This window comes from Myiozetetes cayanensis, unplaced genomic scaffold, assembly GCF_022539395.1.
Source record: "Myiozetetes cayanensis isolate MyiCay16 unplaced genomic scaffold, myiCay2020 scf6-25, whole genome shotgun sequence".
NCBI lineage: Eukaryota > Metazoa > Chordata > Aves > Passeriformes > Tyrannidae > Myiozetetes > Myiozetetes cayanensis.
In genome coordinates this window covers 23,183,456-23,209,973 of record NW_026087853.1, presented here as the reverse complement: position 1 = coordinate 23,209,973, position 26,518 = coordinate 23,183,456, and the positions used below count along the sequence as shown (strand labels likewise).

General features: G+C 36.6%; 1 protein-coding gene across 1 annotated transcript in view; it reads right to left on the bottom strand.

Annotated features, from left to right (window-relative positions):
* Positions 1–26,518, bottom strand: part of SLC25A21 (solute carrier family 25 member 21) — a 236,484-nt gene that overhangs the window by 11,625 nt on the left and 198,341 nt on the right. The window contains 4 exon segments of the mRNA XM_050335786.1: positions 437–601; positions 5,189–5,296; positions 7,749–7,808; positions 14,119–14,185. Of these exon segments, the coding sequence (XP_050191743.1) occupies positions 437–601; positions 5,189–5,296; positions 7,749–7,808; positions 14,119–14,185 (400 nt within the window).

Sequence of the window (26,518 nt, the reverse complement as noted above, 5' to 3'; positions counted from 1 at the left end):
AAGCCCTTTACCCAGCCAGAATCACCTACCTACTGCAGCTCTGCAATTTTCTCAAGCTTAGCCTCTTTTTGAATACTGAAAGAACTTCTAGAAACTGATTTTCCCCTTCTAATCCAGTTTGCCACAAAAAAGTGCATACGTACTCAACCATAACATGCCTCTACTTCAATTGCTGCCTTTTCACATTGGTCTCATGGTACAAAGGGAAATTCATAAAAATGATAATTCCAACATGACTATACTCAGCTTTTCTTAAAAAGTGAGAAGTACAAGACCTTCATTTGCTTCCATTAAAATGCTATAGATTTCTGCAAAACAAAGCTAGGTTAGTCACTATTTATTACTAAATACCACAGCTTTACACAGAAAAATACAGTGTTAATTAAAACGCCAAGCCTCTTATCTGATTGTCTATTGCTTTGTATGAAGAACTTACTTTATTAACAGGAAGAATGTTTTTCATATTGAAGTAGAACCCGAAGTAAACCATGTTAAAAACTCCATGACGGCCCAGCGTTGCTGTAAGACCTTTGTTGAGACCTTGGAAGCCCAGACCATCGGTTTTAATGATCTGCCGAGCTTGAACAAAGCTAGATGGTTGCTACACAAGTTAAGAAAAGACAGAAGAGATCATCTTTACAAAAAGAAGACAGTAAACATAGCAGCATTTCCATCTTGTTGGCACAATGTTGCCAATTCTTGTAATTTTATCTTGTCTCACCATATTAGATACTTTTTCTTTCCTGTGACCACATAAAACTCACAACTTTAATAAAAAAAAGATTACTCATTTTTCTGATTGCAAAACAAGAAGAAAGTATGACTTGAGTACTGTAAAAGACTAAGGATCCTGAAAACAAAAAAGGTATTTAAATAATAATTCAAAAAATACATAGAGCAACATGTAGCTTTGTGTGAATTTTGCAATAGGGTTTTTTTGTTTATCATTGATGCTGTGTTGTTAAGATTACAACAGATGAAACCCTTACACAGTTGAGGTATATAACAATTATTCTGGACAACAAGAAGATAAAAAGCTTCTCTAGTAAAATCAATGGCCAGGAATATGATGAGAGAGTGATAAAAGTGATAGAATTAGAACTGGAATTTTTTTAGCCATTATGGCTACAGAAGAAAGTCCTTAAGAGCCACAAATTGGAGCAGCAAGGGAGGCTATAAAATATTTGTGTTGAAGATCAGTTTGGCAGTTCCAGATTCAATGTTATGAATAGGGTTGAAAGGGTGACAAAATCCATATATATTATCTGGGAATTCTTCATGATCCTCTGAGATGCTTCATACTCTTCAGGATGCAAACCATTGCTTTAAGACACTGACTTTTTAAGGGGTTATTGGGTACACAGCTCATTTTTAAATCTTGGAAATATTGAAAAGAAGATTTGTTTGTTTGTTTGTTTGTAACTTTTCCTAAGCATCCAACTGGAAAACCTGTTTTGCCCTTCTAATGAATTATTTGACTTAAAACTGTACTTAGGTTTTGAAAATCAGAGCACCCATTATAATTCTAAGGTACAGATTTAGGAAGCTGCCTTTAGAAATCCCATTTTGAAAATAATACCCAAAAGGCACAGAAATCGTTTCTTCAAAATTGCTTTCTCCAAAGCATAAAGCCAGCTCCCGGTAACCAAATATATAATTAGAAAGGCAAAATGTAACTTCCACTAGGAGGTTCAAACATGAAAATATAGAAAAACTTTGACTGCAACGCTGTGAACACTGCTAATTTCAATAAATTTATTTGTTTAATAGCTTTCCATTTCAAAATATCACTGTGGTAGAATCAACAGCATCGGCCAAATGATGCCTATTATATCTGACACAGCATATAGCTGCTTATTTAGTCACAAGTTTAGTCTTTAATACTATTTCACTCTAGTTTTTCATATTTCATAGCTAATGTTATCCTAGCTAATGTTAACATAGTTAATGTAGAACATTAACATTTTACTATAATTTACCTTTTAACTACTCCCAAGGATTCAAGTCAGAATCTGTTATACTCAACATAGAAAATTGTCCAGATACTAGCAATAACATCCTTTCTCATGCACAAATAATGGAGATTAGATTTTAAAAAATAACTAGTGGTGCTGTTTAAAGTGATTTAAGCTAAATACAGCAACCTTCAATAGTAAGGTATCCCTTGGTATCCCTTATCATGAATACGAATTTGCTAATGACTCAGAGGGGAAGCCTGTCAGTTGATGAACACCTGAGATGGGGTTCATTAGTCCAAATGGAGAGACCTGCAATGTCTACATATGACTTCCCTTTTCAGTCCTTTAGTAACAAAGAGGGCTTTCTTAGACAGCACTTCACTGTTACAAAGTAGGCATCCTCATGTCAGGTGATCAAACCATAGAAGGGCTGTGGTTCATCATCGATGATGGGAGGACCTTAGATGGAGAAATTTATTGTATAAACATATGGAGTTAATTCACTTCACACAACTGTTGACTTTTACTCAGTACAGACCTAGTCAATGGAATCTGGAGCCACATTCTTCTCATCATAAAGAAGAAACTTGTATTTGTTTAATTAATCACAACTCTTAAGTCAGGTGAGAAGATTTTAATCATCACACCAGTTTCTATAGCCAGTGAATCATGCAGGGCTACAGAGAAAAAGGAAAAAAAAAAAAAAGGAAAACCAAACAACGAGGTATTGGGCCTTTTTGCAATTTAATTTAACAAAAAGGCACAACTATTTTTACCCGTAGCAATCCACATTACAGAAATGCTGATATGTGATTTATAGTGGCCTTCATCTTTAAATCTATCAACCCTCGAAAGATGATCTGGTAGCACAGAACAATTCAGCTGTCACCAAAGGGTGTGAATATTTGCTTTGGGGGTGTGCAGGAGTATGGGTGTGAGTCTATGTGTTCATACTCTTCCTTGTTCCTTTTAAACAAGAAATATTTATTATTTCAATACAATAGTCAAAGAAATATGTGAACTGCATTAGGTTTCATCATGTAGTATGAAAGCTCCACAAAGGGATAGGTACACACTTTACTTTAACCTTTTAGAAAAACAGTGCATGGTAATGAAATGTGTGTACCATTGCCTTACACTGTACAGTATAACCTCTGGACATGCTTCTTCCAACAGGCTTGAGTTTACATGCTTTAGCATGGAATGTTCTTCAACACATTCTTAATGAGAACTTGAGACTGTGGTAATAAAGTCACTGGAGCTTTTTTTAATTCACAGTAAATTTTGAAATTCTAGCACTTTTAGAAAGACATATTAAAAATTATAATGTCTATGATTAAACTATCATTGTGATTTCAGAACTTAATTTCCCTTGGATTTTTTCACTAGGGCAAATAGTTTATATTTTAGATGTAAACTAGGTTCCTAGTGGAGTCTGAATAGCATTCTTTCACAATATTATTTGTATGATAATATACTAATATTTGGATTTTGTGAAAATTTGCATTTAAATTAAATTAAAAAATATTCACCTAAAACAAAAGAACTCAGAATGCTTTTAGACAGCTACAAGGTGATTATTGGAGTATTTGGAAAGTCACCAAGGGATACTGTAACTAAAGTAAGTAATTGCATAATATTTACTAACTAAAACTCTAACCCCAACCCCAGACTTTGTTATGGATTTTGCAGAAGAGAAGAAAATTAAAATGTATGAAGTGAAAGGATATATAGGTCTTTTGCAACTTTAAAGGGAATAGTTTGCTCAAAATATAATACTGGTGTTTTTATACTCAAAAGTAGAGGTTTTATAGACCTAAAGATAGGTCAATTACATCTTCACAACTGTGAGGCAGAAAGATCCAGAATATATGCTTAGTTTACCACTACTGGAGTAGTAGTAGTTCATAATTTTTATCATATCACCTTCCTGAGAGAGAGATCCTCTCACACATTGCTTTTTCCCACTTTCTCTCCTTACAGGATCCTAAACTTTTTATCCTATACTTTACCTATCTGCTTCAGTGGCTTTACTGCCTAAGGTTAAAAACTGCCTAGACTGGAGACATGCAGCAAACAAACATCTCTTTCACATGCATTGTGAATAGAACAGAAGTTTACCAAACACTTTAAGAATTATTCTGGAAGAGCATACTCTGGAAGTGAGTAAGTACCAGCTAGACTATGACATGTGGAAATCAGTGGTTGTATTTTTCCAGAGTGTACCTGAGGAGCTTGGCCTAAACAGATTATGTAAATGGCCAAGTGATAAATCTCTTTACTGTGCATTCCCTGAAAGGGTTCAATTTATGCAGATGAGTGCTAGAAGGCATGTAAGTATTAACTCAGTCAAAACTTAATAGTAGAATATGCAAAAATAATGCCTCACCAGGTACTCAGCCAACCATTTTATGACATGCTTATGTGATTTGGCTCCTCTACCATGGTACAGCTGACTTGTCAAACGATTTTGCAAAAGCTGATATGACAATTGTTAGTCTTATTCACTGAGAAAAGAAAGAGGAAACTGTGTTCCTGCCTTCCTTCACTTTAGCCTGGAACATTAGAAGCTGGTGCTTTCCTGGGAACACATGATTTTGATGAATCACTGTTTTCCAGTTTAAACTTTTTCCCCTTTCAGCAATACCCAGAACCATGGACAAAGTTAGTTTTGCATGCTGACTTCTTTGGAAAAATAGTATTTGAATAATAAAACTGAAATGAAGCAAAAATTTAAATTAGCAATGTTCTTTATGTATAACAATTTTCCAGTTTGTTCTAATAAATGCTAAGTCTTATAAATATTTTCCTCCAAGAAATATAGCATAAAATACACCAGGTGGAATCTGGATAGGACACAGGGCCATGGTGTTTTGCTCTAACCTTCAGTGGTCACTTGAAGTCTGGACCTTGCTGGGGTAAATGCACTTTCTACAAGGGGCTCAGGTTTGTACTTCTGCATTACCATTCCTCACAGTGCAGGGTTGCTGGCTGCTCTGGAGGGATGAAGGTGCACTTCAGGCACAGAACATTTACAGTGGAGATGCTGACGCCTCTGACAATACTGTGTGCATCTCTGCATATCTGAATGCATCATCTATTGAATCTCTTTCCATTTCTGTTAAGCTTGTGGGAACACCATTTGCATTAACCCAATATATTATAGAAATTCTAAATATGAACCTTGAAGTGCATTATGCAGAAAAAGGAGAATGAAGCAATTTCCATACCTCTTTGAAGGCATTCTGATTGGCCTGTAAGGTAACCTTTACTACTTCAAAGGGGTTAACCACAACTGCCTCTGTCAACCCAGATCCCAAGCCAGCAACTGCAAATGCCTAAGAAAGTTAAAATGACAGTTAAAAATTAAAGGAGTAAGACTTACCCTACATCAGCTTATGAAACAGAATGATACAATGCAAACGGCAAGATTACAGTAATGCAGCGGTATTCTATTGCTAAACAACTTTAGCCCTTGAATAGATGCTGACAGTTCATGAGGACAATACGACAATAGCCATAAACCAGATTTCAAAAAAGACAAAATGTCACAGAACTGTCCATGAATTCTCTTTTCATCTGGAAGGAAAAATATGGTACCAAATTTTTACAAAAGCATGGAAAAAGAATGCCCTCTTGTTATCTTCGGGTGGAGTCTGAATAATAACACAAATACAGATGCAGTTATGCAGGACTGGAAAAAGTAAAATCTCTGAACTGAGCATTAAGCACATAACACTAACATACTAACTTAAAAATAAATGTAAGAAGTTAAAATAATCCAACAGTACTTAAGCAAATTGCACAAGTAGAAGTAAAGTTCACCTAGATAAATATCAATATTAGAATGGTTTATGTGGGAATGAGTGGCATACAGAGAAATGTCTGTATTCACTGCAAGGATGAATTAATTTCATTTATTTAAAAGCTGATGGTACATTTCAGCCATAGGTATGGAGATACTCACTGCTTTACTTTACATCATGGCACAGCATTTCAAAATACCTTTGTTTGTAACAAAAAATAGTATTAAAATACTGAAGTCATTAGAGAAAATTCAGAGGGATTAAATTTAATGATCATGTTACACATTTATTGCTTCTGCTTAACATCCCCAAATTCTGTCGTGGTTGAAAAAAGTCCCAGGACTAAAATACAATATAATGGGTACATTTGCTGAAATTCAAAGAAACCAATGGAAAGGAAAAAACAATAGTGAGAATAAACTTACTTAAAATAGAACAGTATGAGCAGGGACTCTTGAATGGTCAAGAAAAGGACTAATGGAAAGTTAGAAGGGTAGTGGCAAACACTAGCCTTACTGCCTTTGGAGGAAACTATGTTATTATCAAATCTACTTTTCCAGTGAGATAAGAACCTTTCATCATGATCTGAGGCCAGCAGCAGCATGGTGTTAATGTATGCATCTCTCTTTTAACAATAAATGTTGCCTTGATATGAGGTCTGTTGAGCTACCTAGAAACATTCTGCCTAGTTTAGACCAGAACCCCTCTCAGTCTTTTTTTTCCCTCACTACCGTGGCTACCTTAGGGTCAAAAATGCCTCTGTGGTAACAGTACTACATCAAAAATATCAGGGGTGTTGGATGGTTGTTGTGTCTGTTATAAGCATCAAACAGATTTATAGACCAGTCATTGCATACTTACAAGTTTTCGGCATATTTCCCCCCCCACCCTGGGCCAGAATGGTACTGGGGTACTACAGAACCTTAAGCTCTCTTCTTTCCACTCACTAGAGAACAAATATCAGTCTTTCTATTTACATCTAAGGATGAGACAAACCTGCTGAAAAATACCAGATAAAATAGGAGAGACTATAAACAGCTATACATTCAGTGGAATTAGTAAGAGGAAGAGGAAACTTGCTTTAAACTAATTAATATAATTCTATGACCATTCACTCACAGCAATGAAAGGCAGATGTAAATGGAAGTAATAGTGTTTGAAAGAGACATGAAATAACCAAAACCTTTATAGCATAACCATGAAAATATAGTTTCATACAGTTGTGATGCCATTTTTGTGAAAAATAGATATTTATTATGATTTACATTCTTGCACCTCAGGAAACAGAAGTTCTTAGAAAAAGTATTTTTCTCCAAATGGTACAATAGCAGAATAAAGCTCTACATACAGAAATGCAGATTACACATGCAAGCTACATCTTAGCATGAAAGCCTTTCTGTGTGTATTTATGTCCTGTATTTTGTTTTTAAAGCAATTATGTTCTTGAGATGAATTCCTATCTCCACTGATATGTAAGAGAGTTTTGCCATTGACTTCAAAGGATGTAGCAATTTCGTATCAATAACTTATGTTTATGTTAGAAAGTCTATAGAATAAGACTGAGATCTGTATTTTTGTTATAGTTGCACTACGCCTTGCAGAATAACACTTTGAGGTCGAACTATCAAACTAGTTGCTATCACATGAATAAAAAAATATTGACAATGTTCAACTTTTTCATTATTTTGCAAGAATTAAGAATGACAAGCTGCATACAGAGTTTTTCATGCTGACTGCTGTTATCCATATTAATAAATTTTATGACATTGTAGGGAATTATTTTGAAGACATTTGACATAAAAATTCATGCATTTATTATTTTGTTAAATACTTTATCAATGCTTTTGAGGGACAAGCCTGTTCTGAAAAACTGTTGATTGAAGTGGACTCTTTAATTTTGGGCTTCTTCCAAGAGAGAAAGCAGATGAGACTATTCAGTATACACATATTAAATTAGAACATGAAGTTCTGTATCTATACATACCAGTCCTGGAGGTAATGATGCATATCCTAGTAGCTTCCTGTACTGTTCAAAGGTGAAAAACTGTAAATAAAAGTTAGACTGAAATTGCAATGAAAAAAATTATGACTTATATGCATACTTATGTATATTAGTAAAAATCAAACTACAATGGAGCTTCACTGCCTTGTACCCTGAGCAGTTGCATGCAGTTCTGCAAAACAAACATTTGCAACTTTTGTTTCACACTCTCCATAGCAGTGCAATAGTAAACAATCAGGCTTATATATAAGTATGTCATTTATAATATAAGTATGTCATTTACAATAGCAGCATAAATGTATGTCATTTATAAGTATGTCATTTACAATAGCAGCATAAATGCAATTGAAGTAATGTTTTATGTAAGAGTTTGCTTACAACACATACATCATATTTTCAATTTATAAACTTTTCCTTTAGCATTTAACTTTCATATACTGGTATAAATGTAGTAGCAGTTACTATAATCTTTCCCAAGAAATCACCCCCACATCTTTAATATAATATACTGCCATCACTTTCGCATGTCTAAAACACTAGTCTACTGCTCATCAGAGAGATATAATTGTAGATTTTGAAGATGTAAAATCTGTAGATTTTTATAATCTTCTGCTGTCACCAGACACATCTCATTTAGTTTTTTCTCTTTACAAATAATTCTTTCAGCCAATTGTCTGCTTTCAAAAAGTGGTGCTTAGAAGCCCTGATCATTTGCAATTCCTTAGAGGATGAGTTTTGAAAGCTGCACTCTTGAGTGTTTGAACTTCAAGAAAGAAATGAGAACAGCTTCACCTGCATGGCAAATGGTAACCCTTTTTACATGGTTTACTTTTCAACCCTGTACTTCTTGCGACCCAAAGCCATTACTTTTCAGAATGCCTTTTATGAATTCTAAAAATCAAAGCAGAATAAATTAATGGATTTATTCTTCCAAGAACAAATGACTCAATGGTGTTGAGAATAAATGACTGCACCAAAGTCAGCAAGAAACTTCCTGTTGGCATAGTCAGACAGACTTTGCTGCCTATTTCCTTGTCTGTGGACACAAAGTTGAAGGTGCATGAGTCAAGGTATACTCTAAAGAAAGAGTATGTGTGACATATTACAAAGTATTGGTAAGATGCCCTCTGAAATGGAGCACATACTCTAGGATAAATTTATTCTTGTTTAGTTTAGCGAAAGAAAGGCTACAAGAGAATGAAAACCAAGGAAAGATATGTAACATTAAGTAATTGGTATAAAAGTAAAAAATACTCAAAACCAGAATGTGTCTTGAGATCTGATGAAGCTTTCTTATAACCAGAGGAGTGGGGTCTTGAATCAATCTTCCACTTACTTAGAGCAGTGGGAAGGGAATCTTAATGACTTGTGAGGGAAAGTATGATAAGTTTATGAAGAAGATTGTAGAACAAACCCCATAGTGTTTCAAATTCATATTCTGCAAATCTGTTGCTGAAGCCACTGAAAAAACACTTCAGGTTGATGACAGTTCTGGGGGCAGTGAAAATGATTTTCCATCACAAGGAATGAGGACAGCAAAAAATCTTGTAGGTTATAAAGAGTAGGTATCTGAATTCTGGGTAAAACCCAAAGATATCATAGGTGTTATTACACATAATTTTCATACATGGAACAACACAAGGCTTGTAACTACAGCTCACTATTTGTGAGTCCTGTAATCTGTCCAAGAAGTATTCATGTCTTTGCATGAAAAAAAGTGGCTTTTACTCAGTATGTCCAGTAATATAGCAATGAACAACAAAAACCTGTCACAGTTTCACCAAGACTGCATTAGTGCAAGAGTTGACACATCCTGGTATAGCAGAAGTAAATAAATAGAACCTCTGACTTTCCTGACTAGTTTCAAAAGCTGAACTATAACACTTGATTAGTTCAGAGTAGGTTGATTCAAAGGAAGGTGGGATCCTCTGAAAGTCTGTGCATTTCATGTGTGCACAGGAGGCTGTGATCCCTCCATTTATCACCTGCCCATGCATGAGACAATCCAACTGTTTCACCACAAGAGGAAGGCAATGGGCAGTGAGGTCAGTGGAGATGTGGGAATCATAAGAAACAAAAGGAAATAGAGTTTTTAAGACAAAACAGAAAGACTAGGTGACCTATTCTGGGTCTCAGCCAAAGAAGACAAGCTTTGTCCCTCAGAATTTAGTTACTACAGACCAATCAGAACAAAACAGCTCTTCCACAAACCACATGTCCAGGAACATGAATAATAAGCACCACATTTTCATTTTAACTTGTTTAGAACCTTGTCCTATGACAAAGTCAATAACATTTTTCTATCAAGACCTGCTTCAAATGAAGTCACTGGAATCACACCAAAACTATCAGAGAATTAGGTGTTAATGTGTTAATAATGCCAATGATTTAAAGCAGAAGGGAATATATATTCATAATAACACAAAATTAGGGTGTTAGATTCTGAAAACTGAAAGGCTGATACTCTGGTCAGTGAATAGATACTTTTTTATACCCTCAGAAGGGATTATTATATAATTTTGCAAAAAAGATCCTAGAACTGGGGCCCAGATTTTAACTGTTTTCCAAATAGTGTAAGATTGAACATTTAGCTTGCAAACATCCGCAAATATGTTTAAAATTGTTGCACCAATCTTGACATTAATCAGAAGAGATAGAAATGTACTTAAACTGTAGGTCTATTTTTTTTAGCAACTGAAGATATTTTATAGGTAAAAGGAAGTCTCTGACAAAGTGGGTGGGTAAGCTGCTTCACTGAACTAAATTAATTTCTTATTGTGATAAAGTTTGCTTTATTCTCTCTCCAGAATCTTTCTAGTCATTGTTACCCTCCTAACCTTCAGCGGAATTTCTGGTATTCCTTAATGTTTTCCATAGCCTTGCAGATCTGTAAAACAGTTGTAATAAAGGCAGAAGAACATTACCTAGCAATTTTTTGGTCTTTAAAATGTTACCTTTAAAAATCAATAACTTCCTAGAGTCATAAATTAAATAACTACTTAATAGTAACTATCTTTTACATAAATTTAAAAGAACCCAAATCAATAGCAATAAAACTCAATATAAATGCTGCTGTGTGTACTAGGCAGGCTAGTAAACATACAATTTTGTCCCCAAAAAATCTTACTGTATCAGAAGAATTTATATAATGTGTCCACCCAAAACATTTTGAAAAACACAGCAGCATTTCCTCTTTTCCTCTACAGTTGTTAATAGCTTTGTGCAAAACAAAAAAAAAAAAAAAAAAGAAAAAAATTCTCAGAATAAATGCATTTAAAACATACTTTTGTGTATATAATAACCAATATTGTCCATCTGGCAAAGATATACTTTAATTGAAGTTACACAGAAAATAGCCAAAGTACTTACCAGATGTCTCAATAACTCTAAGGTAAAAATACATGCTTGAAACAAGATGTCTGGGAACACATGAACAATATAAATTTGCCCCAAAAGTTCATCTGTTAACCATTGTATTGGCATGATCATTTCTTTGCTCCAAGTTCAATCTAACAGAAAGTTATAAACTTTGACTTTTCATCTTCCAGAAATACCAGCTTTCTTTTTAGGAGGGAAATAAAAGGAGAGAAAAAAAGAAATAGCAAGACAAACATGAGAATAGAGTTCACTAAAAATGAAGCTGTATCTTCAACACTTAACTGGAAAACCGGGGCTAAATAACTTCGTTTTAGTAGCTGTATTTTTATTTGCAAATATACACACCAGATAAATCCAAGGTTCCAGTAGCACAGGTACATTTCTTCTTAGTACAAAAGCTCCCTTTTCCATTCTCTATACACTTTTATGACACTGTAACTAGACATTTTCCAAAAAGTTCATTACGAACACAAAGCAAGACTACTGGAACCTATAAATTGCCTCTCTGCCTTTTGTGCTTTCTCAAGTCTCAAAATCATTGGCCTGATTGTAGTCTTCCTCTAAATCGCACTGGTCAGTTTGGCAGTGGAGAAGGGATAGCTTGAGGCCTGTTAAGATGAGGAAAACTACTAGAAAAATAAAGGGTGGAGAGTGGGCCAAAGGAAGCTGTGACTTTTCCTTTGGGTCATAGCCAAACAAGGTTAGCGGAAATTTGAGACAGGATGGATTCTCTTCAGATCAGAGCATGGGTGCAAACTCCACTTTGGATGTTAGAAATTGAACTGGCATATAAAGTCTCACACTGAATTCCTTCAATATCCAGGTTCTTACAAGGACATTACTGTCCTGCCTTACTCTGTTACTGAATTCTTCTAATGTAGAATACAGCTGATGTCTCAAGGTAACCTAAAGTCATCCTGATGTCCTTGGAATGGCATTAAATTTCAAGGAATAGTGTAAATAATCAAAGAATTAAACTATTTAATTAACACCCCTTCCTCTCTCCCCCCATTTAAACCTGATTCTCATGATTGCATGTCCAAGAGTTAGGTAGAAAGCACCCCACTAAGGGAGCATCAGTAAGACATTAAAGGAACTGTGAGCTTAAGATGTACAAGAGGTTGAGAGAATGAGAGAACTGTCTGTTTAGCCTGGAGAGAAGAAGGCTGAGATGATCTTATTTCTGTCTTCCATCATCTAAGGGTTACACAGAAGACAAAGCTGGGCTTTCTCAGAGGCTGACAACAGGAGCATGAGAGGCAATAGGCAAAAGTTGCAATAGGATAATTTGTATATAATTTGGATTGGATAGAAGGTAAAATTCTTCACAGTGAAAGCAACTAAGAACTGGAGCAGGAGCACAGAGAGGCTGCAATCTCCATCCTTGAATATTTTCACAACTCTACTAGACAAGGTATTTGAACAATGTGATCTAACCATGAAGTCAGCCCTGCTTTGAGCAGGAGGCTCACCAGATGACCACCAGAGATCCCTCCCAAGTTACATCTTTCTATGATTCTATGTTTATATTGAATATTGTGCAGTTTAAGCCAATTTAATCAATTTGAGCAAGAAAAAGTGATTTGAGATTTTTGAATGGCTCAGGAGAAATCAAACCTGGGTTAGTATTTTAACTAAATATATGCTGGGATCTCAAAAGCACAGATTTACTTCTTTCTGTTTCAAAGAAAATGAAAGGGAGAGACTGATGAAACATTACAAGATAAAGAAAACAAGTTATTAGGAATCTTCTAAATATCGTATATCTATTCTTTACTGCCACTTTGCTATTAAATAGGACTTTGTTTTTCTTAGTTTTATTAAATATTTTTGAGGTAGGTGACATATGTCACTTGCATCTAAGATGCCAATTCAAACATGAAGATGATACTACCAGAACTTCTTTAGGATTCTGTTACAAGGTCACATCCTGTCACTTTATACAAATATTATTCTTCTGTAAAGGAATTGGAATGTGAATGATTAATTGCAGACTAAGGACCAGAATCATATGCAACCTTTTAAGAAAGAAACCAAAAAAGAAAGAAAGAAAAATCAAGACGTTCTGTATAATAACTGCTTTTAGACACATTTGGTGTAACTATGGAAACTTCAAAGTTCTGAAGCAAAAGGCAAAGAAACATTTGCTCTTAACACAATTGATGCTTTGATAAATTTAGAACTTTAAGATGACGTGTTTAATAACTAGGTTTTAATTAAAAATGTTTCATGATGACTCAAAAAATTGATGTATTAAAGTATTTTGCTTAGGAATGTTATTAAAATCATGCTCAACAAATCAAAATAAAGGATAATAAAAGGAAATCAGATCAGCATTTGACAGCAAATACACTTTGGTATGCTAACACCTAGTTCAACTGTGAGAGAGTTGGAGTAAAACGTTCTTTGCACAATGAGGAATTGAATCTATTACTGTCTTCAATCTGTTAAAAAGTAAGAGTATGGAGTAGAGTACTCTTTGGAGCACAAGAAAACTCTGGGCAGCATTTCCCACCTACAGATATACTACTTCAAGTTACTGAGTAAGTATTTCTTAGTGGCTTCTTTAATGGCTTTTTGTGTTAATTTATTAAGCTATTAGTTGTTTTGCAAGTTGCTAGGCATTCTCAGTATAAGAAAATATCTAAACTAGAGGAAATTATGAGGTTAAAATAACACTTAAACTATTTTCTTAATTTTTTGACAATATAGAATAATTGCAATTTTTTCCTGTAACATTAGATATACAGGTCAAAAATAGCTTAGCATATAAGATCCTTATCCTGCACTCCTTAATCAAGGATAGTTTTAATTGTACTATCAACAGGAAAGTTCCCTCCTAGTAAAAATCAGAGGATTAATATGCCAAATAAGTTTAAGATTCCAATTTCAATCATCAGGGGATAATTAAAATGGTTTACAGCTGCCACTGTCCCTACTTATATTTTTAAAGGAGGAAGCTTGGGATTTTTACCTTCACCGCCCTTTTGGGTGTCTCAGCCAAGACAGGAGGAAATATTCCTTTGTAGAAGCCAAGTAATCTATCAAATAAAAGAAAAGAAATTATTTTTGTATGGATAAAAACCATATCATTATCATACTGCCAATTTTATTTTCACTTTTGAGTAAAACAACTAAATTTTCAGCATTTTCAGGCATAAAGACAAATAACGATACTCTCTGCTTACTTGCTAAGTAACTAATGTGATACCAATAATACCATGTGCTGGTGAGATGATATAAAGAACTCAGAAATGAATATATAATAATTAAGTCCATTTTTTCTGAGTAGACAAGAAATTTTATTTAAAAGGAGAGGAACAGTTTTGACAATGAAAAGGAAGTATTATTTAATTGTTTTAATTTTCTTGACACAGCAATGATAATATTAAAAACTGAAGTCACAAAATACAGATTTGGAAAAAACTGTGACTCCAGCAAGTTGCACATAAAACCCCTGCATACTCATGTTCAGATGCTAGGGTAAGATGCCTTTTAAAGTTTAGTTTTAACCATGTCTCAAAATGTATGAAGTTTTTTTCTGGTAACTTAGTTTTAACATAAAGTTAGCTATTCACAGAGCCATAACAGAATGTATGTACTTCACCTTGGAAAACACATTTGGGCATTATCTTGCCACTGCAGTCACTCGGGTCTTTGTCCCTCTCTTGGTCTGGCTCTATTAACACCTAAGGATTTTACAGTAGCTGCTGACTTTTGGAGCTGGCCTGAAGCCAAAGGTCTACTTACTGCAACTTCACATAATCTCAGTTTTATATCTATCTATCCATAGATACAGATATACAGCCTGTTGCAAACACACATGGCATTTGCATGCAGCCTGAGCTCTGATTACAAGACCAATAGAGATGCATAATGCTGTGCCTTAGGAATGTTTTAAATGACAGGTTCTCAAAATCCTCATATGAGGTAAAAATAGACGTAGTTCTTGTCTGCTAGGTCTTCACACTAACCTGGATAGTGCATGGGGAGAGTTCAGAAAGGGATCTAATGGAATCACCAAGAAGAATCAAAAAATCATAGAATCATCAAGGTTGTAAGAAACCTTCAAAGTCATCCAGTCCAAGCCAGAACTACCACTGTAATCCCTAAACCGTATCACCCAGTGCCAGATCCAGATGCCTCTTGAACATCTCCAGGGACGTTGAGTCCACCACCTTCCTGGGAAACCTATTTCCATGGCTGGCCACCCTAACAGTGAAAAAGTCTTTTTCAGGTATCTAATCTGATTCTCTGATCTTAGCTTAAGACCATAAGGTACCTTACTATCTGACAAGAGCATATCTGGTTGGAAATTATTAATCTTCAGCTTATACACATTTATTGAGGACTTTAAGAGGATTCTGCCTACAAAAAAATCACTTCTTAAAGGAAAGCATTTGTGTCTTTCTAAAATGTTGAAAGGTGATACTGTTAGGATGTGATGATTAACCTTTCCAGAGCAACCTACTATTTGGAATATTTTTGCAGAATGTGTAAGAGTCATTACATCAATAGATTCTCCTATATTTAGTTTGTGAATACCAAAGGAAAGCAACTAAATTCATGTTCCCCACATGAATGTAAAATACCACAAATGCTATACCATTTTTCCCTCCCTTCTTTCAGTGCTTTCCTGGAGTTCTTTTCTTAAGCTTCTCCAATATCAATGACATAATTTAGGCCTTGAAAGATGTTCCAGAGAGGAAATCTTGCTTATCCTTGTTTTGAAGTAAGCAAGTTATGAACTCCAGCCCATGATAAAAGGATACTTTGAGCATTTTATATAATTATAGTTTCATGACAAAATAATGAAAGTCCTTGGGACTTAAGGACTTCAGTTGAGTCATCAGATGTTTGAATCTCCCCAGTCTCACCTTCCACACATAAATAATTATATGTATGTATGTATCTATTAATATAGATATGGATATAGTTATGGATATGTATCTAACATGGATCCATAGAAACAGAGAATAATAGAAAGATTTGGGTTGGAAGGGACATTAAAGATCTTCTAGTTCCAACCTCCCTGCCATAAGCTGGGAACCCCCATCCAGCCTGCTATTGGTCTTTATTCTTAGTACTGGCGCAGCCTTAGTCTTTCAGATTCAAACATATTCAGAGCATATTGCTGATTCAGCAAGCTATTGAAAAATCAAATAACTTCAAGCATGAGATCCATACATTTTAATGTGAGTTCAAACTGAAACGGAGGTCCAAGTAGGATCAGCTACAAGAACGCAGATCCCTATAAACACTTTATTCCTTTCAGCTCAGTCTAAACCCCTGTAAGCATATCTACAACAGGCATCCTCTTTGGAATTTCTAGTACTCCGCATGATTGGAATTGGAAAATGAAAAGCCCTCCACTGCTCTGCTCACAGGTGTAACTCTGACTATAAAACATGAGACCCAACCTCGGTCCAGATTTATGTAAGAGGTACATAAGCAGAGAAATATGCAGTGTAAAGCAACAGTTCAGTTCTAAAAACACACAGCTGCATTACCTATCCTTACACAGCAGGACAGGTTCCTTTTCCAGGTTGCCTTTTTGTATACTCAAAATGTATGCAGCTACTGCATATATAAACTGTGCAACATTCCCATGGTCTCTGGGCATCTCAGGAAAAGCTTTTCAGAGAGAATGTGAAACAGAAGGATATTACAGGAATTCAAGCAATAGATTTGCCATCTCAGCAATCCTATGGGACAGGTGGTCACTTTTAAAGAGTGATCCAGCATTCTATCCCAGCTCAGTGTCAGAATACCAGTGATTGAGATGATCATCACACCAGGTAGTGGATTATTTGAAAGTTCTAGAGAAATGGGAACTGAAAATATAAAATGCAATTATCCATTTCTTCTGAATCGCAGAACAGCTGAGGATGGAAGGGACCTCTGGAGATGACTTGGTCCAACCTCTTGCTCAAGAAGGGCCATCTAGAGTCCAGGACCATGACTAGACAGCTTTTGAGTATCTTCAAGGAGGTAAATCCCACAACCTCTCTGGGCAGCCTATGCACAGTCACCCTCACAGTAAAAACATGTTTCCTGATGTTCACTTTAACTCCTTTGCACTTCAGTTTGTATCCATTGCCTCTGGTCCTGTCACTGAGCACCACTGAAAAGAGCCTGGCTTCATCCTTTTAACACCCTCTCTTTGGGTACTCATGCGCACTGATCAGATCCCCACTTGAGCCTTCCCTCCTCCAAACAGAACAGTCCCGTTGCAGTCTTTTCGCATACGCTGCAGTCCTTTAATCATCTTAGCAGCCCTTCAACTGAACTCTCTGTGTTATGTCCATGTCCCTCTTGTACTGAGGAGTCCAGAATGACCCAGCGTTCCAAGTGTGGCCTCACCAGTGCTGAGTAGTCCCTTTGGTTGCAGGACATATTGTTGGCTCATGCTCAACTTGGTGTCCACAAGGACCTGCAGGTCCTTTTCTGCAAATCTGCTTTCCAGCAGGTTGGTCCCCAGTATAAAACTGGTGCATGGGATTATTTTTCCCCATGTGTGGGACTTCACACTTCCCCTTGTTAAACTTCATAATGTTCCCGTCAGACCATTTCTCCAGTATGTCAAACTTCACCTGACTGGCAGTACAACCTTCTCATATACCAGCCACTCCTCCCAAGTTTGTATCATCGGCAAACTTTCTGACGTACGCTCTGTCCTATCATTCAGAAGATTAATGAAGATATTGAACAGAATTGGATCCAGTACTGACTGCTGGGATACACTGCTAGTTAGGGGCCTCCGGTCAGACTTCGTACCACTGAACACCACCCTCTGGTTCTGGTTGTTCAGCCGGTTTTCAACCCACCTCAGTAGATACTTACAGAAACCTTTCTTGTTGCTCTTGACATCCCGTACCAAGTTCAGCTCTAAGTGTGCTTTGGCTTTCCTAACCATGTCTCTGCATGCCCAGGCTATTTCTACACTCCTCCCATGTTACCTGCTTCCACCTTCTGCATGCTCCTTTTTAATGACTGAATTTTGCCAGGAGCTCCTTGTTCAACCTCACAGGTCTCTTGGGGTTTTTGCCTGACTTCCTGCATGCTGGGACTTCTCTTGAATGGAGGTGATCCTTGAATACTATCCAGGTTTTCTGAACCCCTCTTCCCTCCAGAGCCCTTTACTGGGGACTTTTCCATGCAGATTCGTTAAGACGTTACAGTCTGTTCTGAAGTCTAGGGCTGTGAACTTGCTTTTTACCTTGTTCCCTCTTCTCAGGTTCCTGAACTGCACCATCTCATCACAATAATCAAGGCTTCATTTGACCTTCACTCCACTGAGGCCTTCCTCGTTTTTGTGTTAGAGCTCCAGTAGAACACCTCTCCTCACTGACTCTTGTGTTATCATTAATGCTCTTAAGTAACCTGCTGGATTGCTTATGCCTTGCTCCTCTAGGAGGTATCAGAGGATTGAAGTACCCATGAGGATCAGGGTCTGGAGGAGGAGGCTGCTTCTGTCTGTCTGTACAGGGTCTCATCTGCTTGTTCTTCTTGGTCAGGCAGCCCATAGGAGACGCTTGGTACCAAGTCACCACTGTAAGTCTGCTCTTTAATCGTTACCATAAGCTCTCATCATTCATCCTTGTGCAGAGCTCCATGTACTTCAGTTGCTCTCTCCTTTTCTTCCTGTCTGTATTCCTCCACTGCAGCATTCCAGTCCACCTACTACATCTCTGGAATCCCAGCAAAATCCTACCCCTGAAGCTGCACACAGACTCCTAACTCCTCATGTTTATGTCCCACGTTGTGTGCTTAAGTATGCAGGCACTTTGGAGAGACTTTCTCATGTACATGCAAATTCTTGAGGTGACCCCAGCTGAGTCCTATTTTATTCATTTTGTGTTTCTCCTTGTTCACATCACCCCAGGCACTTTGCTTGTCAGCCTGTGCATCGCTCCCTCAGAGCTGCAGTAACTTTCTCCCTTGTGGCTCCTGGTTCAAAGCCCTCTTTACCAGGTCAGCCATTCTGCAGCCAAGATACCTGTGCAAAGATATCACTGTGCATGTCACCTCAGGTTGATCTGCATATTGTAGCTGTAAGGTTGTCACTGAAGATTTTCTACTGGAGGAATCTCAATTTTGAACCAGGAGAATCCACAGAGGCAAGCAACTATATTCATGGCTCTATTAATCCCTAAAATGTGAAGGGATCTGTAAATGGGTTGCAATGCTTTACTCCTCCTTTCCACTGTGGAGGCAAATCTCATCATGAAAAACAGACAGGAAGGAGTTAAGGTCTATTCCTATGGAACATATTAAGTTTAGAAATCTAAAAACACATGAAAACTTAGAGGATATACAACCATATATGCAATATGTAATTCAGTAAACATGGTAAGAACTAGCTCAGTATTTAATTATGAACTGTGGTTTAGGTTTTTTCTCCTTCCTGATTTGAAATAGAAACAGAAAAAAGGTTAGTAAGCATAGCCAGTGAGATGAAAGAAATAAAGGAAAGGAGGAAGTAGAAGACAATCCCATCTCATCACTGCCTATTGTGACCTGACTAATTTTTTGCATAAAGCTTAGTCTCTTTTAGAACGTCTTGTGCCTGAGGTGGAGGTCCAGCAGCTGCCCCCAACTTTTCCAAATAATGCTTTACAAATTGTGCTCATTAGAGATACAATTATTTGAAATTTTTGCAGAGTGAACTATTTACCTAATTTTGAAAAACTAGCATGATAATAACAAAAACTTGAATGACTTTGCCAGTCAGAAAGTACATACACACACAGTGATGTTATACTTCTCTTTTGCTTGGTCAACAACACTGAGTTAGCCTACTTGCTCACAGTGTATAAAATTTTTCAAAGGCAACTAATGAATGGTGATGATGCTTCACATCTGAAAGATATCATCACCTGGATTCAGGCCTTCCTTCAGAAAACTGCTTCAGAAAAATTATGGAACAGCAGTAGCAGGAGCAATCACTGCAGGGTGTAATAGAAGAGAAAGGACATGACATCATATCCCTTGCTAGAGACATTGGAAAGAACAAATAAATTTATAACAGAAACAGCTACATCTTATTTTGTTTCAGCATTAAGGGTCTAAATGAACATCACCATTCAATTGTATTCTGGGCAAGAGCCCAAACTCATCTTTGCAGCAGTTGATTTTGAATCACTGCAGTCAATCATATCTTCTCTATTTGTACTTTCCGGCTTTCCCCATCCTTCTGGTTTCCATTTCTTGTTTGGAAGCCTTGACTCATTCACTCTGGCAAGATGACCAACCTAAATCAGTTATTTTCTCCAAATTATACTGAAATTGGGATCTTGCTCTCGTTGTTTTCTTCTTGTGTCTTTCACATAATTTTCCCTTTAAGGATCTAATAAAGCTGATTGAAGGCATAAGCACAACATTCCCTTTCTTCTATTGCTGTCAAATCCAAGGCACTTACCCACATTGTTTTATAATTGAAACAAAAACCTCTTAGGTCCAATTCTGCTTTCATTACCTCTGTGTTATCCCAAGTATAAATAAAAGACCTGGGTTTCATGACCACATCACTTACATTAAACAAATGCACAACTTTCTGATTTTACAAAATGTTTTATTTCAACAAAGGGAAGTAATTTCGAAGACATGATTGGTAAAAAGATGGGTGTTCTTCAAAACGAGGAAGAAAATACGTCTAAATATAATGAAATTTGCTTAGAGTTTCATTTATACTAGAAAAAAGGTACCTTTTAATTTCATGGTATGTAGCATATTGTAAATTTATTATTAACAGAAAGTAAACAATTGAAAACAGGGCAATATTACTTTAACATAGCTATTATTGTGATATGATCTTTGTGTTGTCCTAGCTGGAGATATAGGAAGTTTAAAATTCCCAGAAGTACTTAGTAAAAGCAGGTACAAATTAGTACCTACAACTGGAAAAAAAGGGACATATTTAGCCATGTATGTTAGTGACTGTGAGTCACTAACCAGTGCACGCATGTAGTCCACCCTCAATCACAGGATCTGCAACCTTTTGCCCAGCTGAAGAGGTATGATATAGAGGAGGCTGGGTGTCATTCTGAGACAAGTGGCACAGAGTTTGGCATCACTGAAAAGATATCAGAGGTTTGACAAGTTCACAGAAAACCAGGCTTGGAAACTTTTGTGCTCTCCAAATAGCCTTTTCTGTTCTTGTGAAGTATGTTATGTATATTACCCTACTGCAAATGTTAAATACACATCTCTACAGAATTATATAAAACTATCAATGACACAGCTAAGCAGGTTTCTGAATTTCTATTAGGCAAATGTATTTCTTTATTTATTCTGTGTCTGCTATACAGATATCAAAGAATTACAGAATCAATCAGGCTGGAAAAGACTTCTGAGATCCTCAAGTCCAACTCATGACTCAACATCACCCTGTCAACTAGACCATGGCACTAAGTGCCACATCCAGTCTCTTCTTATATACCTCCAAGGACAGTGACTCCACCACTCCCCCGGACAGCCCATTCCAATGTCTGATCACTCTCTCTGTAAAGAATTTCTTTCTAATGTTTAACTTAAACCTCCCCTGGCACAACTTAAGACTGCGCCCTCTTAAGACTGCTGATTGCCTGGGAGAAAGGACCAACCCCAACTGGCTACAAGCTCCTTTCAGGTAGTTGTAGAGAGTGATGAGGTCTCCTCTGAGCCTCCTCTTCTCCAGGCTAAACAACCCCAGCTCCCTCAGCCACTCCTCATAGACCCTGTGCTCCAGTCCCTTCACCAGCCTGGTTGCCCTTCTTTGGACACTCTCCAGCACCTTCCTAAACTGAGGGGCCCAGAACTAGACACAGTACACAAGGTCTGGCCTAACTAGTGCCGAGTACAGGGGCAGAATCACTGCCCTAGTCCTGCTGGCCACACCATTCCTTGATATCTGCCCTTTTAGACACCGATACTAATTACTAAATACTAGGTCCTTATTTTCATACCATATTTCACTTTTTTTTTCCACTGAGCTTTCATTGCAACACACGGGAATTAAGGAAAAACATAAATTTTTTTGCGGCAAGTAAATGTAATACAGAATAATGTTACCATGTGCCTCTAGTAACACATTATACTATATGCTGAAAGAAGACCAAGTGTCCAGCTATAAGTATACTAGAAGCAGACAAATCAATGAAAGAAATCCCTCAAATAAGTTAAGACAACATGGAGTATGAAAAGTGACTAGCTAGAAAGGAAGAGACTGTTGGTGAAAGCTATTAAGATAATTCAGGAAAGTACTAAACAGTGGAGAAACTGGCTCAGAAACAATCAGACTGGCCAAAAAATGGATTAATAATCAGCATCAATCTACCTCACTTATTCAAAATGACACTCATCAATGTATTTACTGCATGTGGGTCAGATTATGAAGTTATTACAATCCATCATCCATGTGACTGTTATTCTTATTGAGAAATGAGTCTTTCATCCATGAGTTTTAATCACCTCTCAATCTCTCAGTCAAAATCCTTGCTAATTTTTTGGCTTAGAAAGCTGTATTCTAAATTTATGTGAGTTACAGGACACGCTTAAATATAAATTCCTCAAGAAAGGGGAAGATGAAACCTCCTTCCTTACTGTGTCTATGGCAACAAAAGAGTAAATAAAGGGATCTTTGTTAAAATTTATTTCTATTCAAATGATTGCCTTTTTTACTTTTATATACATTTTTATTTCTATAAAACATGTTTTTCACATGCTTTCTGTGTTTTACCATACCCAAGAATGTAAGAAAAAATAATCTAGGAAGGGGAAGGTGTAGCCTTGCACTCTAATACACAACATAGCCTCAACAGATTCCTGTGTGTGCAAAAACGACATATTTTTCTGAATATTTTTACCCAAGGATAATTAGAAACTAATCATTTGAGTGGTACACTGTTACCGTGTACTGCTTGAGTAGATTAATTATAGGTTAAAATAGGTTAGAATAGATTAATGTGAATTAAATTAAATTAGATTTTTAAAAATGTGGATATGCTTACACCACCACTTTCTCTGCAAGTGCCAGGAGCCTGTGAAGCTGGGTGGACACTGCTGCTAAGGGAGTTATTGGGGTGCCTGAGAAGATGGTGATGCTGGTGGGTGGCGAGGCAGGAGCAGCACACTCTGCTCGCTCATACTGCTGCCAGCCCAGCACAGGAGCAGCAGCACTCGCTCCGCAGGGCTTCCTGACACCACTGCCTGTGCCTGCTGAATGCTTCTCTCGTAGTCTGGTTCCAATACCAATGAACAAAATACCAGTTTGGCCCATGCTTCTAAGAAGCCTTAAGCTGGTCTGTTTGATGTAATTCCTGTTGAAATCAGCGCAAACGGCAGCGTTATTATCACTGGCAGCTGGTCTGGTCTTTTACAAAATTACCTGCATGTAATCACTAGCTGGGCTGTAGAATGGGTCTACATGTCTCATTTCTTATAACTGACAGCATTTCTTCCCCCAAAGACTTTCCATCTAGCTGCCCCTTTGTTTGCAAGAGGAACAAGCTACAGGCATGCCAAAACAGCTTTGCCTAGAGCTTCTGAAACAGAAAAATTCTTCATTGCATTTTGGATTGTCAGAACTGGCAGACTGTTTCATTTGTACAGAAGTTTTAGTTGTTCAAACACTAGAAGAGAGTTTATGGGGTTTTTTTCTCTTTTTGCCAACAGTACTGCCGTAACTGGTATGACAGGAAGCAGTCACTGTGTTAAAGTAGCTCCACACCTATGTCTATTGAAGTTAAAGAATATAAGAAAATGAGTTCTAGTTTTAGTACCAGAGGAAAAAAAAAAAAAGAAAGACTTCTGGGGATGTGTGCTTAGAAATCTATACCAGATACTAAAAAAAAGAAAATCACAAAGAGGGTATTTAGATGTGTTTTATGGAAAACTGGCAGTATTTCTCTGTTAAACTGATGCTGTGATTCATTAAATGAAAAATCATGAGATGAGCAAAATTTTTGTGCCTGCCCTGGAAATGTGTCTTACTTAAATTGGTTGTGACTTCATAAAAATACAACATTAAGTTGTTTTAATTTCATCAGAAAAAATGTGGTTCAGGAAGGAAACTTTTGATTGCAAGTCAATGTTATCCTTCATTGGAATAAGTTATACTCTTCAATATCCACATGCGTAATCCCTAGGGAGTTATATGACTCCATGTATTCTTTCCCATCTGCTAGTTAAATATGAGATTCAAGAGGCTTTCAGTGTCATTATACAGATTAGTGACTCTCCCAAGAGGACTTCAGGTTCATGATACAGTGAATAACTTACAATGAGATTCTGAAGACTAACTTTCAGAGATCATTTTGTATTGGTATGAGTTTTGCACCTGCAATTATTTGCGCTTGTAATTTAGATTAGTTAGATGTTTTTAACTTACAGATGCAATCAGTGATGTAGATACTTAAACTGAACTGAACTGCAGGCAACCATAACTGCAGGTGCAAAATTTTGTCTGCAATTATTTGAATCCATAAACACATCCATCTTCCAAAGTCTAAAGTAAAACTAGGTCAGAAGTGGTTTTATATAGTTTTATATGGTTTATATAGTTTTATAGTTTATATAGTTCATATAGTTTGATATGGTTTTGTTTAGCTTTAGCAAACTAAAAAAACATGCATTTTTTTCCCAGTTCTGAAAAAAATCTCAAAACAGTTCTTTTTAACCTTAAAGAGAATAGGGCATCATTAAATATATACAAACATGTACATAATAATTAAATTTACTTCATTTTTAGCATCTTGACCTTTGGGATACTTTTCTTACTTCCTTTACAGTACCTTTACAATATTGTTGCTAGTTGCACCAGTAGACAGCAGAAGTCCTATATATGCTGAGTTTAAAGTGTGCAGAATTTGTAGCACTGCTTAGGTAGTGAATAGCACCATGAACTGGCACTTGAATTTCCACCTGTGGTATCTAGATGTATCACAGGAGTGAAAGGTATTACTACACAGATGTGTGAGGAAACTCGAATGAATGACAGTTACCTACCTAAAGACAGACACAATATATGTGTGTGTTGCTAAAATGGGATTCTGTTATAAGGAAGTCATTAGAAAGATCTTAAGTACTTGGGAGCAAGAAAATTATTCCTTGAAAAGCACAGAATTCTTACATTATTGTAAGAAACTATAACATTTACTGTCCCTAGGTACAGGGACTTTCCCTAAGCACAGAGACAGTGTCACAGATCTTTTCATCCACTAGAGTGCCATCATGCAGTGCCAGTGTGATACAGTGAGGGCACAGATGTGAAACCAAACTCCAGTACCTTGTTCCAGACAGCTTATTCCAGGGTAGGCTACACTCTGTCATATGAAGATCTGCATTACAGATGCAGTAGCAACTCCCTCCTCTTCTTCATGCACTTAAAATGCCCTAAAAATACCATATGGGTTAATACATTTTCCTTACTGTTACTCCAACCCAAGAACAAATAGAGTAGATAGTTAATACTGAATGGTTTTTTTTTTTTAAATCATAATGCATTTTAAACATGAAAGCTCCTGTTTGAGTTCATATGCAGCAATGCTTCCAAACAGATTCCACCTTCAGTACTATAATAGTCTCACAGTATAATGTGGGACTTCTTTATCTTGTCCTTCTCACACAATTTATAACATAAAGCACTATGATGTCATGTGATAACCTTCACCATAATAACTTTCACTCTGAGATTCTCAAAGAGGAAAAGGACAAGCAATGTAAGGTTAAATGACTGAGAAACAAAGAAGATTTACCAAAGGATTCCAACTAAAATTTCACTGTTAGACTTCTAGAAACATGTTTTGCAAAGTTTTAAACCAGTGGTGTACTTTAATATAGTTACTGATGAAAAACCTGCTGCGAGATTGTGATGCAGATTTATGTAAATACCAGATCAACATGCAAGACAGATGTGTGAAGAACAGTGTAAAAGTTGCTCTCCTAATTATTATTAATTCCTATTTATCCTAATTAATATTATTGCTACTTATTACTCAGTGTCTACCCTTATTTTATGTAGCCATGCCTCACCTGCCAACAGTCTCCTCATCTGCACAGACATCTGCAAAGAAACCTGACAGATTCTCTCTCAAAAAGTAATGAAATCTGTGTGTTGGTGAGGTGGCAGTTTCTACTGGATTATTTATTTTTTATAAAAGCTTGCAATGTGTTCTTTGAGCAGCAGACCTGCCTGAGCAGGTTTGACCTGAACATCTCTTTTGAAATGTTTTCTTTTTCTCAATATACTCTTCTGATCCAGCACACCTTACAACTTGAATTCTTTTGCAGAAAAGAAATTTTGCCACTTCAGCATTGAATAAACATAACAAATGGACTCTCCCTCCTAAGTTACTTTTAAAAGTGTACAAAATATTTTACTTTAAAAAATGAAC